This window comes from Dermacentor andersoni, chromosome 6 (assembly GCF_023375885.2).
Source record: "Dermacentor andersoni chromosome 6, qqDerAnde1_hic_scaffold, whole genome shotgun sequence".
NCBI lineage: Eukaryota > Metazoa > Arthropoda > Arachnida > Ixodida > Ixodidae > Dermacentor > Dermacentor andersoni.
The window spans coordinates 41,598,648-41,613,152 of NC_092819.1; the positions used below are offsets into that span (position 1 = coordinate 41,598,648).

A 14,505-nucleotide genomic window follows, 5' to 3' on the forward strand; every position below is an offset into this window, starting at 1 on the left:
AGTGCTGAAATAGCACTCCTTACTTTAAACAAGAAAAACTGCCACCCCGCGAGGAGCTGGATAGTTAAGAGAATTACGGAAGCAGTAACAAGCAGAAGATTAAGAAAAGTTTAGGCTACTGCACTCAAGAAACATAGCTCCGAACTTCGGAAGTGTAGCCTGTTCTCGACACATGAGGATTTCCACAATAACGCGAACGATGCGGATGCGGCGTCACCGCGGCAAATAACGACGTCGCAGCGGTGACGACAACACGCCGACGTCATTAAGCTTGATCATACTCTTTACCCCCCGTCATGACGCACGGTTACGCCACCTACGAAACGCATTTTTGCGACCTCACTTACCGGGATTGCGACGACAAACTGGGTATGTCATTACGAAATAAAAGTCGACGTCACTTACATTAGACCATTATTGTACTCTGAACGTCATAGCAAAACGTCAGGCGTTCTCCTTCTGAAGCCTACATCCTGATAACGGGCGAGCCTAAAAGAGTGAAGAGCGCCTTTGCATATTCCACCGCAAGAAAAATGACTGTTTGGTAACGCCTAAACGCATTCCTTCCTGGGATAAGGCTTGAACTCTCAGTGTGCCATTGGAGCAGGGCGCTAGAGAGAACCCCCGCAGGGACATGTCCCGTGTACACAGATGCGATATCTTGTTATGTAAAGTTTCCCCGTTGCGTTAGGTCACCTGCGAGTACAGAGACGATGGCCAGCTGGATCCGTTTCTTTCTTCTGCACGCTTTCACTCACGCAAGCCCGCGCATTCTTTTCCAAGGTCTTTTACGTAAGAGTCTTAGCTCGCGTGCGCGCAAGTTATGGCACACGGAATGCGAAACTCGGATGAACACGCTTAAGTTTTACGTCGTTCGCTGAATGTGTGAAGAGCGTCTCAGGGCTTAATGACACCAAATAAATAAATAAATAAATAAATTTAGCGTCCCGTCCACCCCCATGAGCGGATAGATGGGACGCTATATGAAGAACTTAGCGGTAGGCCAGAAACATCTTTTTTTTTCTTCTTTTGATTCCTTTTGCAGTGGTGTCCTGCTGCTGAGCACTGAGTCTCGCCGTGGCAAACGCATGGCGAGTGTGGCGGAGTATTCTGGTAGACGTATTTCCTGCTGGACTAAAGAATTATTCCTTAGTACGCGGACATTGCTACAGGAACAAGCCAACGCGTTCGTTTAATCTCATTTGCCGTTATTTTTGTCATTGAAGAGAAGCTTTCTTTGCGACCTACCCTGGACATTCGTAAGTGTGGCTACTACGGTGCTTCTCTTTTGTTCAATAGCTCGCCCGCAATATAATACTACCATTTTTGCCACCCTTACTGGTGTACTGGTTGCTGGCCCTGTTTTCTACGCAGTTATGCAGGCCTAAAACAACTTATCCCTAAATATTCTCATTGCAACAACTGTATGTATTCAAGAACACAATTCCTTCAATACAGCAAACAGTTATGTCAAATTTCCTAGTGTTGGGGGTTCGGCGCATCTGCTTGGGTGGTCTTTCGCCGAGTGAAGCGCAGTTTACTGCTGCACGTCTCTAGCATCGGCCCCCTCTAGTCGGCACACCGACCCTGGATACAGTGTCAGCCACACACAAAAAAAAAAAAAGCGCCGACACCGGAGACAGTTTAATTTGCGGCCACGTGGGTCACGTCGGGAGGGTGTCCGCACCTTGCGTCGTCACTGGCAGGCAGGTAATCGCTATCGGGCAAAACGCGGTGCAGAATTTGTGTGAGTGAGTGCGAGAGTGCGCGACTGAGTGCGAGAGTGCGCGACTGAGTGCGCGAGTGCGCGACTGAGTGCGCGAGTGCGCGACTGAGTGCGCGAGTGCGCGACTGAGTGCGCGAGTGCGCGACTGAGTGATTGCGCGAGTGCGCGACTGAGTGATTGCGCGAGTGCGCGACTGAGTGATTGCGCGAGTGCGCGAGTGCGCGACTGAGTGATTGCGCGAGTGCGCGACTGAGTGATTGCGCGAGTGCGCGACTGAGTGATTGCGCGAGTGCGCGACTGAGTGATTGCGCGAGTGCGCGAGTGCGCGACTGAGTGATTGCGCGAGTGAGTGAGTGCGCGAGTGAGTGAGTGCGCGAGTGAGTGAGCGCGCGAGTGAGTGAGCGCGCGAGTGAGTGAGCGCGCGAGTGAGTGATTGCGCGAGTGAGTGATTGCGCGAGTGAGTGATTGCGCGAGTGAGTGATTGCGCGAGTGAGTGATTGCGCGAGTGAGTGATTGCGCGAGTGAGTGATTGCGCGAGTGAGTGAGTGCGCGAGTGAGTGAGTGCGCGAGTGAGTGAGTGCGCGAGTGAGTGAGTGCGCGAGTGAGTGAGTGTGCGAGTGAGTGTGCGAGTGAGTGCGCGAGTGAGTGCGCGAGTGAGTGTGCGAGTGAGCGCGCGAGTGAGCGCGCGAGTGAGTGCGCGAGTGAGTGCGCGAGTGAGTGCGCGAGTGAGTGCGCGAGTGAGTGCGCGAGTGAGTGTGCGAGTGAGTGTGCGAGTGAGTGTGCGAGTGAGTGCACAAGTAAGTGAGTGTGGTTTCAGTTAAAAATCTCCATATGGTCAAAAATTCTGTGCTCACTCATTACGGCGTCCCTCACATTCGCACTGCTGGTTTGAGACAGCGAACCTCATGGATTTAAATAATAAATGAACAAAACAACCTTCAAAAACGTGCAGAGAAGCATTGATGGCTCTTACATTCCAGGGCCCACTGGTAGAGCTCCTTGAGGAAGTCTTCAACTTCAAGCGTTCTGCTATCCCGCGTTTGCCGTACCAGGTTGGCGACGTCCAGGGTGACATCTTGCAAGACGTCAATGTAGGCAGACATGGCGTCCCGTTGCATGAGCGGCTTCTGGAACATGTGCCGTAGCCTGAACCACTCTTCGCCATTCCTGCGTATGTAGAATCACACGGACAAACACAATGACTTACTTGCCATCTTGGATCGTCTTCCTTTTTCCCAAATATTGATATTGAGATGCGAAGCAAAAGTGACATGAGATGCCAGAACGAAAAAAAAGAAGAACACTACAGCATTTTAGCAATCGGCTTCATGGCTCCGCGAGAAATGCCAGAGGTATAATGAAGTCCTCGACAATGTTTTTCTCTACACGTGGTCCTTTGTAGCAATATTCGCTAATTGGTCCAAAAAAAAATATTACCAGTCAACCTTTGTGTTGCCTGGTTCTCTTCTGTTGTATCCGTGTCTGCACGCCTTATCTTCGTTCACGGTGAATCCCTACCAACTAGCTCAACTTTCTATACTTCTGAAAAAATTTATACTGGCCTAGATGTACGGCCACCGTCGAATCACCATCAAGCGTATACCAAGCCGTGGAAGTCGCAAGGATATGCCGTCCGCTAATTGTTCTTTTGAAACTGTTCTCATGGGACATGGATCCATGCAATAAAACGACGAACGGCAAAAAAGGTGGAAAATTTTAAGGAATCGTTACAAGACAAGGCCCCAGTATGAGCGTTTACTTGTACATTGTGACTTAAGACATTTATTTTAAGCGTACAACGATCACATAGCGTCCAGCGGACGCTGCCAAAATCAGTGACGTCTTTACAAGCTTCTGCAAAATATTTAATGTAGCCTTGATACTCAATTAAAGTTGGCGTTCTAAGCCGCTGGTCACGGTCATGGTCATCACATTCATGGCCGGCACATAGATCTCACCCTCTTTGCTGGTCTAATGTAACTGCTTGCTCTTCGTCCACGGTATAGGTGGCTCGTAGTGTTTTGAAAAGGTACTCCACCATTCTAGGCTAACTTGATGTTTCTGTTTTAGCGTAACTGCTAGGTTTTCGCTGAATCATCCGATGTGTTCTCTACACGCCCTTCGAGATGGGGCAGGGAGGTTCGGTGCGCGAGTCCAATCTCGAAGGCCACGACCGGTCGAGCTTCTGCGCGCGGTCGAGTCGCGGAAGGTATCACTTACGTAGGAAACAGCCCTCCGCTGCTGTACATGTGCGGCCGCTCGCGACGGTACTTGAGCAGGGCCCGGTGCGAGAGCCGCGCCGGGTAGCGCCCTTCGTGGCGGAACACGTGCTCCATGTCGCGCGGGTCGAACACGTGCACGACCACGCGGTCGCCCACGACCACCTCTCGCACCAGAGGGCCGTACCGGTCGAGCAGCTTCTGCGCGTTCCGATGCATCCGCGTCAGGTCCATATCGCCTACGACAAAAAGGGGGAAAAAATAAAGAACAGTTTATATGCGAACCGGAAGAGTTTTCACGGCGTATCCCGTTGCACCCTGTATACGCCTGCAACCCTGCGAGAAGCGAAACAAATGATAACTTCAGCGAGCGAGAAAGAGAGAGAGAGAGAGAGCTCTAATGAGAACAGAGGTTTCTCTGCAAGCACGCCTATAGCATGGTGCTCCTGGTGAACTATAAATGAAATGATACACGCAGAAAATACAGGGCACCGGACGACACATGGCGAACGCATAACCCGACATACTATAATAATATATCTCGTTTATAGGCCAATGTCTCTTGGAGTAGTTCAGGCATTCGTAGCGCGGGATGCACGTGCGTCCGCACTGCGTGAAGCATTCAGCGATTCTTTCAACTCATTTAGTAAGACAGCAGTTGCTCGCTCAAAAGGGCAACTGAGGAAGTTGCTGAGGGCAACTGACGCCGCAGATTGCCTCCAAGACAGGGCACTCTCAGCCACACCACGCATAGCAACGGCAGGTTCTCACCTGCCTCCCTTCCCCCTTTAGCACGTGTTCACCTCCCCACCCCCACTCCAATTTTCCGTGCACAACATTACGCGAGCGGGAAGACGGTGCGCATCGAGCCACCATCCTTCTCTGCTGGCCCTCTCAAGCTTTCCGTCGCGCCTACACCATACGGCGCCGCGGGGCGCGACGCAATGTTGCCGCACTTCGCCTTTTTAACGAAATATCACGGCGACGCCGACGGAGGCGGAAATTCGCCTGGAGTGCGCCAATTTTTTTTTTTTTTTTCACAGTAAAAGGAGCACCTCGTCTAAGGACCCGCCGTCACGGCTCAATTCCACAAAACATACTTTCCAAGAGTTCTTAGTCACCCGCCGTGGTTGCTTAGTGGCTATACGGTGTTGGGCTGCTAAGCACGAGGTCGCGGGATCGAATCCTGGCCACTGCTACCGCGTTTCGATGGGGGCTAAATGCGAAAACACCCGTGTACTTAGATTTAGGTGCACGTTAAAGACCCTCAGGTGGTCAAAATTTCCGGAGTGCCCCACTACGGCGTGCCTCATAATCGGAATGTGATTTTGGCACGTAAAACCCCATAATTTTTTCTAGAGTTTAGTCATCTCTCTGTCCACTGGCTCGGGGGACGCCATCACGGCTTTCAACATATTTTAACGCGACAGCGTTAAGGAGCTCGTGTCGCAGAAAAGCCGGTGTCGTCGGCGTCGGCGGCGTTGGCCGTGAGCGATAAATTCCAGCAGGCACTTTTTTCTGGCGGCCACGGTGCGCATTGCTGAATGCTCGGCGCCACTGCAGCTGCATCCAGTACAAAGAAGACAGAGCAACCTCATAGTCTTCACTGCCATTCAGTAAAGCCCGTAAGCGGCCATCGGAGTACTGTGGTAAGTGTTTGCGAGGCATATAGCATTCTCAAGGAATGCACTCTCACCTATAAGTGGCAGGTATCTCCAGATGTTTCCGATCAGCGGCAATGGTTTAGGGCCAGGAATCTCGTGGAACGGCCTTGCGGTGTCGCTGATAGCGCCGGCTGGTCGGCTTCTGATGCCTTGCAACTGCTGTAGCTTGTCGCCGTGTACGGGGCACACATCGTGCTCCACAGGACGTTGCTTCTCGGCTGCCGCAGCGGCTAACGAGCTGTTCTCCCGGAACCCAGTCCGATGCACCGCGCATAGCAGGCTTCTTCGTAGGCATCTCATCTGAAAAATTATTCAATGAAGAACAACATAAATAAGCAAACAAATAAGAACTAAATAATCCAGTCAATAGATTAAGGACACTTCAATAAATTGAAACACGAGCAATTTCTCGGTAAAATCGCTTAGCAAATTGTGAATCAATTAAGTCCGACCAGCGTCATCATCACCCACAGCAGCAGCAGTAGTAGCTATATCGTGACGTTGTAGCGACTGTGGAGAAACAGACAATGGCACACCATGGGCACACCGTGTTAGTCACGAAACGAAAGGCGCAGATATAGCCCCGGCGTAACGCGCGCCGCGCGCGGCGCAGATTCACGTTACGCCGGCGAGGAGTAGACGCTTTCCACTCTAGCGGCAGCCAGCGTGACCGGCAGCGTTCGGCGCGCTTTGACAGGCGTGGCTGGCGAGGGAGTAGAACACGTCCTTTCACGCTCGCCGGAGCCGCTAGACCCAACAAGTCTAGTAACGTTGGCTAGACCGGATCGGGCGCAAGCTTGGCTGACCAGCAGCATGCTGAAGACATGTTGATCTATACAGCTGGGACGCACAGAAGAGAGTGTGCTGCTAAGTTTGCGCCTTCGCCAAATCAGAAAGACCTCGCTCACCGCGCACTTGTGGACATGCCCTGCGGCAACAGCTGATTGCCACGCTGCTTGCCGGCTATACGCTCAACGTGCCAAGCTATATACGGCGGACGAATTTGCGACGCTCCATGCGTCGCCAGCATCACGTTTCCCGCTTCGCCGGTAGCTGCTTGGCACCGCTTGAAACGCCGCACTATGATCCGCGCCTTAACTCTTCATTGGGCGAACTTGTGCCCAGAAAAACAAGTAACACTCAAGTGCGACGATAGCGGCGAACACGGTCGTCGAAATCGGATCTATACGGGTCAAGTGCGTCGGCCGTTTGCAAGTGACTTATCGTACATTCCAGTGTAATCGCTACTAGCTCGCTTACGTTCCACAGGGTACACCGCTATTCGCGTCGCTCACGCAATCTGATTAAACCGCAATATTTCGCTATAGTATACCGGCGACAACATTCGAGAAAGTACCAGTATATGAAAGCGCGTCTTGCGCCAAACGTTAATTTTATAACACTTGTTAATCGGTAAGAGACTATCACCGAAAAAAAAAACAAGAAATGTACCTGGGTCAAGGACACTCCCAGTGACCTCAAATTATTCCTCAGAGCCCGAATTCATGAACCTTTCCGATCGTGAGTGCACTTCACCATTGGCCAGTCGCCTTCGCTAACAATACATGCAAGATATTACCATTGGCTGGCATCAGATAATGGGAACAGTTTCAGCGTGAGAACGTATTGATGAATGCGGGTCCAGGGATAGGATGCAACAGCAGGTCAGAACATGCTGATGCGGACTTTATTCTATTTTTGCGAATTCGCTAATCTCCTCCCTGATCTAAACCTTCGATTGCATTACCCTTCCCTTGGTGCCATTTTCGATACTAGAACAGACAACCAGATGCGTGTTATAAGAATTACACAGCAAATAAGTTCTGCCGTAAGGCATTGGTTCCGGGTTCGAATCCCGGACGAAGACAGGTTTCTCCTAAACTGCGAATCTTTCTGAGAAAACCGTGCGAGTTTCTTTTGTAGCTTCGTGCTACAGTCGGTTGAATGACAGTTTTCCCCCTTGCGAAGGCGTTAAACAGTGGCAATATTGGCTAGTTATTACAATGATAACTTATGGCGCGTTAATCTGAGACGCAAAACGCGACGTCGAAGGGTTGGGCGTATCACGAGTTCGTGACAGCACTCTCACGTCGATGTGTCTCGAAACGGCATGCGAAAACGTCAACAACGCATCACGCGACCCCTCCGACCCCACCTCTAGATCACAAGGACACTACCTGATACCCATGTCTGCGACTCCATGCTGGCACCGTATTCAGACTGTTTATTGTTACGTCTGTCATTCCGACACGCATCAAGTGAATCGAGAAGTGCTTAGTCGATCTGGCGCTAATACACGGGGCATACGCGTGGGAACCTGCTCACACATCCACCCTGGTTTTAAATTTAACTACATTTTTAAATAATCGCTATATACTCACTTATGAAGTACATTAACTGTGCCTGTGCCCAATGCAAGTACCTATAGAGGAGTACAGAACTTTTGAAAATAGAGATAACACGGTATAGAACAGTTCTTTCTTCAAAATAATGTACCAGCACTCCCTGTGGGCACCCTCCTATAGAATACATAGAAACATGGAAAAAAAAACATATTGGACAGTGACCGGTTTTTTTTTTTTTTATTGAAGTGAATGTTAGGAGAGGTTTGCGCCTTTATGGTGGCACCGGCTACTCCTTGTCACTTGGCAAATGAAACAAGTTTGCATAAAAAGGGAGAATAGCGACACAAAGTATAACACTCAGTAGAACACTGGATCAATAAAAAATATACAGTTCAACAGTACATGAGTGGCACAGTTCTGTGCATTAGTTCAGTCCACGTACGCATATGTAAAGTCAGATGTTTTGAACAGCCAAAACACACAACACATGTAATACACTGCAAGTACAGAACAGAATTATATATATTGCGTAAAAGTTGCGATCACCACATAAACCAATTATGAACCACGAACAACGTTTATGTAACTCATTTAGCGTATTCGGATCATCTGATACTTAATATTTTCCCAAAATGTTGGTGTCCTCAAAACTTTTTCAGAGCAAGAAGCGCTGTTTTTTGAAGGCCTGCAGTTGGCCATGGGCCAAGTATCTTTTTTAGAGTGAATGGTCTTCTGTCTAATATAAACAAATTAGCTTGCAGTACCGTTCTTTGCGTATCGTATTTCGTGCACTCGAGAAGATGATGCACATCTTCGTCTGGATGGCCACAAGAACACTGCAGGCTAGAGACACGTTTTATCATGTACAAGTGTTTCGTAAATGCAGTACGAAGACGCAGCCGGTGTACCAATGTTTCAAATTTTCTGTTGTCTCTTAGAGTTTCCGGCATCCTTAAGTTTATACGTGGGTCTATGGAGTAGAACTCCGAGTTTTTAGTTTGCTGGTCAAACCAGGTAGTTTTGCTGAGGCGGCAAGAAATCTGTCTCAGGATCAGACGGACTTCACTACGCAATAGGGGAAGATTGGTTGTCTCTGCGTTATTGTGCAGTCGATTCGCAGCTGCGTCCGCTGCAGTATTACCAGCAATATTGCAGTGCCCAGGTATCCACTGAAATGCAATTACGTGGTTCATTGCGCTTGCTTTTGTAAGTTCTTTGAACGTCTCATACAATAGCGAAGTGTTCAAAGAATTTTTCTTATTGCTCTGTAGTAATGTGAGAGCGGCTTACGAATTGCTGAAGATAATACATTTTTGCGAATGTTTTTCTGATGTTATGAAACGCAAAGCACACATGATTGCAAACAGTTCTGCCATGGTGGAAGCTGTCTCCCGGGATAATTTAAATGTTTGCTCTAGCGCTAATTGTGGAATGACGAATGCTGAAGTCGAAGAATTTTTGTGACATGAACCATCTGTATAAACGTGGATGTACTGGGGATATAATGAGTAAATTTGGAAGAGTGCCAGTTGCTGTGCGGCTACTATGAACATGTCTCTCTTAGATATAATCCCATCAACCGATAATTTTAGGGCATTTTAACATCCAGGGAGGGTAACTAAGATCCACTTTGCATAATTCAAATCTTAGTAATAATGCTTTATGTTCTCGAACAACATCGTGAATGTTGCTTTTGTTTCTTTCGGTGAGCGCGAAGCTTAATGGATGCGTCTCGTGTTGGGTTAAGATGCGATAAATATGTCGGCATGTTTCAACCGTTCGTATGACTGGAAATGGGGAGTGACGAGCTTCAGCAATTACTAAATAACTCGAGGTAGCCTGCGGAACCCCAAGACACACTCGTAGCCCCCTTGCTAGTAAACATTGAAGACGTTCCTCAGAAGTTTGCGATAAACCATGGAGAATAGGTGCAGAGTAAGCAATTGTTTTTGTTTTATGAGTGCGTTATGAACTTATAATAGCGAAGAGACTGATCCTCCCCACGTTGTGCCTGCGAGTCGCCGAAGTACGTTTATTATTGCATTGGTCTGCTTTTCAATTGCGCGGATGTGTGAAGCCCATGTTAGCTGGCGGTCAAGAATAACTCCAAGAAATTTATGCTCTTTCACAAACATCAAAATTTGCCCGTTTAGCCTAAGTTGGAAATTAATCAACTGTCGTCTAGTGAAAGGAAGTACGGCTGTCTTTGCGTATGAATGACTCATGCCTCTTTCTTTTAAAGAGGTGTCGATACTATCAAGACCCTCTTGCAGCGTTGTTTGAATGTCTTGTACATGAGATCCAGAGGCCCATATGCAGATGTCATTTGGGTACAGAGAATACTGTAGACCAGACGGGAGTTTTTGTGGCAAGGCTGCCATGACACAGTTGAATAAAAACTGACTGAGAACACTGTCCTGCGGTACGCCCTGCGTTATGCTGCGATAATTGCTTTATCCTTCAGTTGTTTCCATATATATTTTTCTATCTTTCAAGAAATTTGATACCCATCGCAGCGTTCGACCGTGTAGGCCAAGCTCTAATATACCAGCAAGGACGTGTATGTGACTTACAGTGTCGAATGCTCTTTGAATGTCTAAGAATACTGCTACTGTCACATTTCCGCAAATTCGTTCATGTTCGACGCATGTGGCAATGTCTAATACTGCATCCATTGTACACCGATTTTGTCGAAAGCAAGTCACGTGGTCGGAACACACATTTGTGTGTTCACACCACCATTGCAGTCGACTGTCTATCATCTTCTCCATTACTTTGGAAAAACAGCTTGTGAGACTGGCGGGTCGGTAGGAGTCAAGACAAAATGGAGTCTTTCCTGGTTTTAGCACTGGAATTACCCGAGCTAATTTCCATGAATCCGGAAGAGTCTCTCTTATCCAGATATCATTAAATATCTCCAAAAGAGTTATTGTTCCTACTGGACCAAGGTTCTTTAACATCACATACGTAACACCATCTGGGCCTGCGGTTGTCTTTGTACAGCATGACGAAAGAGCACTTTTCAATTCATTTGAACTAAACTCAGTCAAGTTGAGGATCAGAAAGTTAGGTGGGCGGATGAGATTAAGAAGTTTGCAGGGACAACATGGCCACAATTAGTACATGACCGGGGTAGTTGGAGAAGTATGGGAGAGGCCTTTGCCCTGCAGTGGACGTAACCCGGCTGACGACGACGACGATGTAAGACTCGCACAATATATTTGCAAAACTTTGCCAATTAGTATATTTTGATTAGCGTCGGGTCCCCTCACTCCGTATGAGGCAATGTTTTACCAGGATCGGAAAATTATCACTACCGCGCGTTTCTATGTCCGTTGACCATTCAACGCCATCAAGAAGGTCTTGTGAGCAGAGCGTAACATCTATACAGCTTCAGTAACGAAACCCCCGCAAGAACGTTGGAGAGCTGTCATTTAACACGTTCAGATTACTTTGTTCTGCGGCAGACTATATTGATTCCACGGGAATCATATTCACTGCCCCAGATGACGTTATGTGCGTTGAAGTCCCCACAAACCAGCACGTGTGTGTTTGCGATACCAAACACATTCACCAAGCTGTCCACTGATATTTTGCTAGAACATTGTAGATAAAGGCTGATCACTGTGAAGCTTGTATTTCTAAAAGATATCTTGCATGCCACGAAAACCGGTATATTTGTATCGCTCGACTGTATTAAATAGGACGGCAGGTCTTTTCTCACCCATAACATCGCTCTGCTACTTCCAGCAATGCGCGATGATTTATATATAACAGTTCGAAAGACGAAAATCATCTCGTACGCCTGCCTCCTGTATACATAAAACAGGAAAGTTATGTTGAGCTAGTAGTTTGCGAAAATCAGCCGACTCATTTCGAAGGCTATTAGCATTCCACTGAAATATGAAAACATTGTTATAATGATTATTCATTGTAAGCCTGCAGTTGAGCTGTTGGTGGTTATGAAAGCACCAACGATTCCATATAAAGCAGTGCTTTTACCTCTGAAAGGTTGTTTGTGTGTGGAATGGCACTGAGAATTGCACGCAGGGCTGTGAATAGCATGGGCAGGATCATCTGTGCCACGGGTAAAGACGCGTACGTAATCACCAAACGACGCTGAAGCTCCATGTGTGCTCGAAGCAGGTCGCTGAAGAGCTGACTGAGATGGTCGCTGGGATGACTGGTGTGGTTGAGGCGAATGTTGAGGTAGTCGCTCAGATGTTAGGTGAGGTTGCTGTGTCAATGGCAGAGGGCATTGTTTAGAAGGTCGGCGAAGTTTATCCGAAGCCTGGGTAAGATGAGTAGTGTTCTCTGGAGGTGGATCGTGTCGCTCACTGTCAGAACGTTGTCGACCGGGATGCTTTAGAGCTGCAGAATAGTTCATATTGACCGCTTATTCTTTTTCTTTGTTGGCAGTTGGAGGCGCGCATCTTACAGCATCAAGGTTGGGTGGGGGCGCATTACGAGGAGGCAGCCTTCCCTATTTCAATTCATGTCTGCGCAACCTTGAGGCAGCTCTGCTCTGAGCGCACCCGGAGAAGAAAGCTGTATGGTTTCCGCCACAGTTGGCACACTTTGGCTGGCACACACAGACTTGCACTCTGAATGGTCGTGGTCTTCTGAGCATATTTTGCAGTGACGTGGACTGCGGCAGTTCTTCGATAAATTTCCGAATCTGCGGCAGTTGTAGCATCTCAGAGCAGGGCCGTGATATTCTTCTACGGGATGACTCGTGAAACCTAAATGCACTCGTTGCGGCATCGGTTTGCCTTCTCTGAAATGGAGAATGACAGTTCTCAGGGGGCGTGATTCTACCGCTTCGTCTTCTTGGCGCTTGGAGCGCGCCTGAAGGCGGACAGATGTCACGCCAAAGTCCTTCACGAAGTCATCCAGTTGTTCTGTATACTCAACTGGCACATGGCGTATCTTGCCAACATTCTTGGTATAAGATGCCGGAATGAATGGTTTGACTCCCAAACCAGCTACTTCGCTCTTAGTTGTTTGTACAGTAGAGATTTTGTTTTTTGTAATAGTTTGTAGTTGCAGGTATTGCAACAAATTCTCTATGACAGGCAAGTGGAGTGGAGAAGCTTTCCTTAGGGAGATTTTTCACGCATGGTCGCCACTGAGGTCCTTCCTCGCTTCGAGAGTATGAGAAACTGGAGCGGAGCAAGTGCTTCCTCTATTATCCCGGTGGTCTGATTTCTTGGTGTTAATTGCCGAGAGTGGGCTCCTTCGAGCTTAAGCGATAGCGCCGGGCACATAATTAAGGCAACGACGTCGAGAAAGGTAACATGCAACGTCAAATAAGGAGAAAGTGCGAATGCTTTGTGTTAACGCGAGCGGAAACGGTCACGAGGTGCACTTAAGACGTCAGGTGGGATTACAACGTGGGCGTGAGAGAGACTTCTGTTTTGCCACTGCAAAAGGCCAGACGGTGTAGGACGCCATTTTCATGCTATACCACGAGATACTCTAGTCTCGCGAATACTCGAAAGCCATAAGGCTGAAGAGTACTACCAAACTCTCGCCATCACATAACATTTTTACAATATAACCGTTTTATGAGGTGGAAGACACCAGATTTTCTTTACTTCTGCGTAGCACGTGACATTTCAGCATTTCGTATTATGTAAAATGGCCAACCCAGAACAGAGCCCAGTGGGCGCCTTGTATGTGGAAGAGAACGTAACGCCGCGGTAGCCTAATTGTTGAAGCAGCGCGCGCGTAATGCGTAGGGTGTTGGTTCGGTCACCACTTGCGACGAGTTATATTTGCGTCCATTTTCATTTCCCTTTACACCTCATCATTTCTACATGTCAATGAAACATCACAAATTTACGTGTGCCTTCTGCGAAGTTATCATATGTTACTTCGTATACTACAAAATAATCGAGCCCCTCGTGTCGACCTATTGTTCTCGGTCACCTTGTAGCGTCAGTGTCTAAAATCGATTAGTTTTCGCAATACCGAAATTTCGGGAGGAAGTTTCCCCGTTTTTTTTTTTTTTTTTCTTGTAAAAGCTCAGGGCATAACTTCCAGCTGATACAATGTCTCGGGCTTTTTATGGCACTCAAACAAAGGAGCCGAGCGGTGTCTGATCAAAGGACCCCGGTCTTTTGTCGTCTTGACTTCTGGCGCGCGCTTGGTCTAGTAGCTTCGTATTCTTCTAAGAGGATGTTCTCGGAATCGCTGCTACTTTTTCTGAACTTACTCTAGGACAATATCAGCAAAAAGCAAAGCGAAATTTATGACTTCTGTTCGAGATGTGGCATAATCACTCGTTCCTGCACAATCCCAGTGATGTCTGTGCAATATTCCTCTAAAAGACCGTTCCGTAATACCTAAAACAAACAAAGCTTAAATATATCTGCTTGGGCCAGCAGACATATAGCTGGAATACTTTAGGAATGCTTCTATGGGGACGTTCGAAGGCAGCACAGATTTGAAAGAAAGAAAGAAATAATGCGGTAACACCGACGCTGGTTTCACTTCTCTAACCGACGCAAAAAGCACTACGCATGCGAAAAACTATACTTCAGTCAGGC

General features: G+C 47.9%; 1 protein-coding gene across 6 annotated transcripts in view; it reads right to left on the reverse strand.

Moving 5' to 3' along the window:
• LOC126521955 (cytochrome P450 302a1, mitochondrial-like) overlaps positions 1–14,505 on the reverse strand; it is a 73,488-nt gene that overhangs the window by 20,665 nt on the left and 38,318 nt on the right. For 5 of the 6 annotated variants that reach the window (XM_050170705.3, XM_055066194.2, XM_055066193.2 and 2 more), the window contains 3 exons: positions 5,642–5,909; positions 3,947–4,184; positions 2,700–2,893 (listed from right to left, as the gene is read on the reverse strand). In XM_050170705.3, the coding sequence (XP_050026662.1) occupies positions 2,700–2,893; positions 3,947–4,184; positions 5,642–5,909 (700 nt within the window). Of the gene's footprint in view, positions 1–2,699; positions 2,894–3,946; positions 4,185–5,641; positions 5,910–6,517; positions 7,177–14,505 lie in introns of those variants that run through there. The other variant, XM_055066195.2, reaches the window with a different exon arrangement.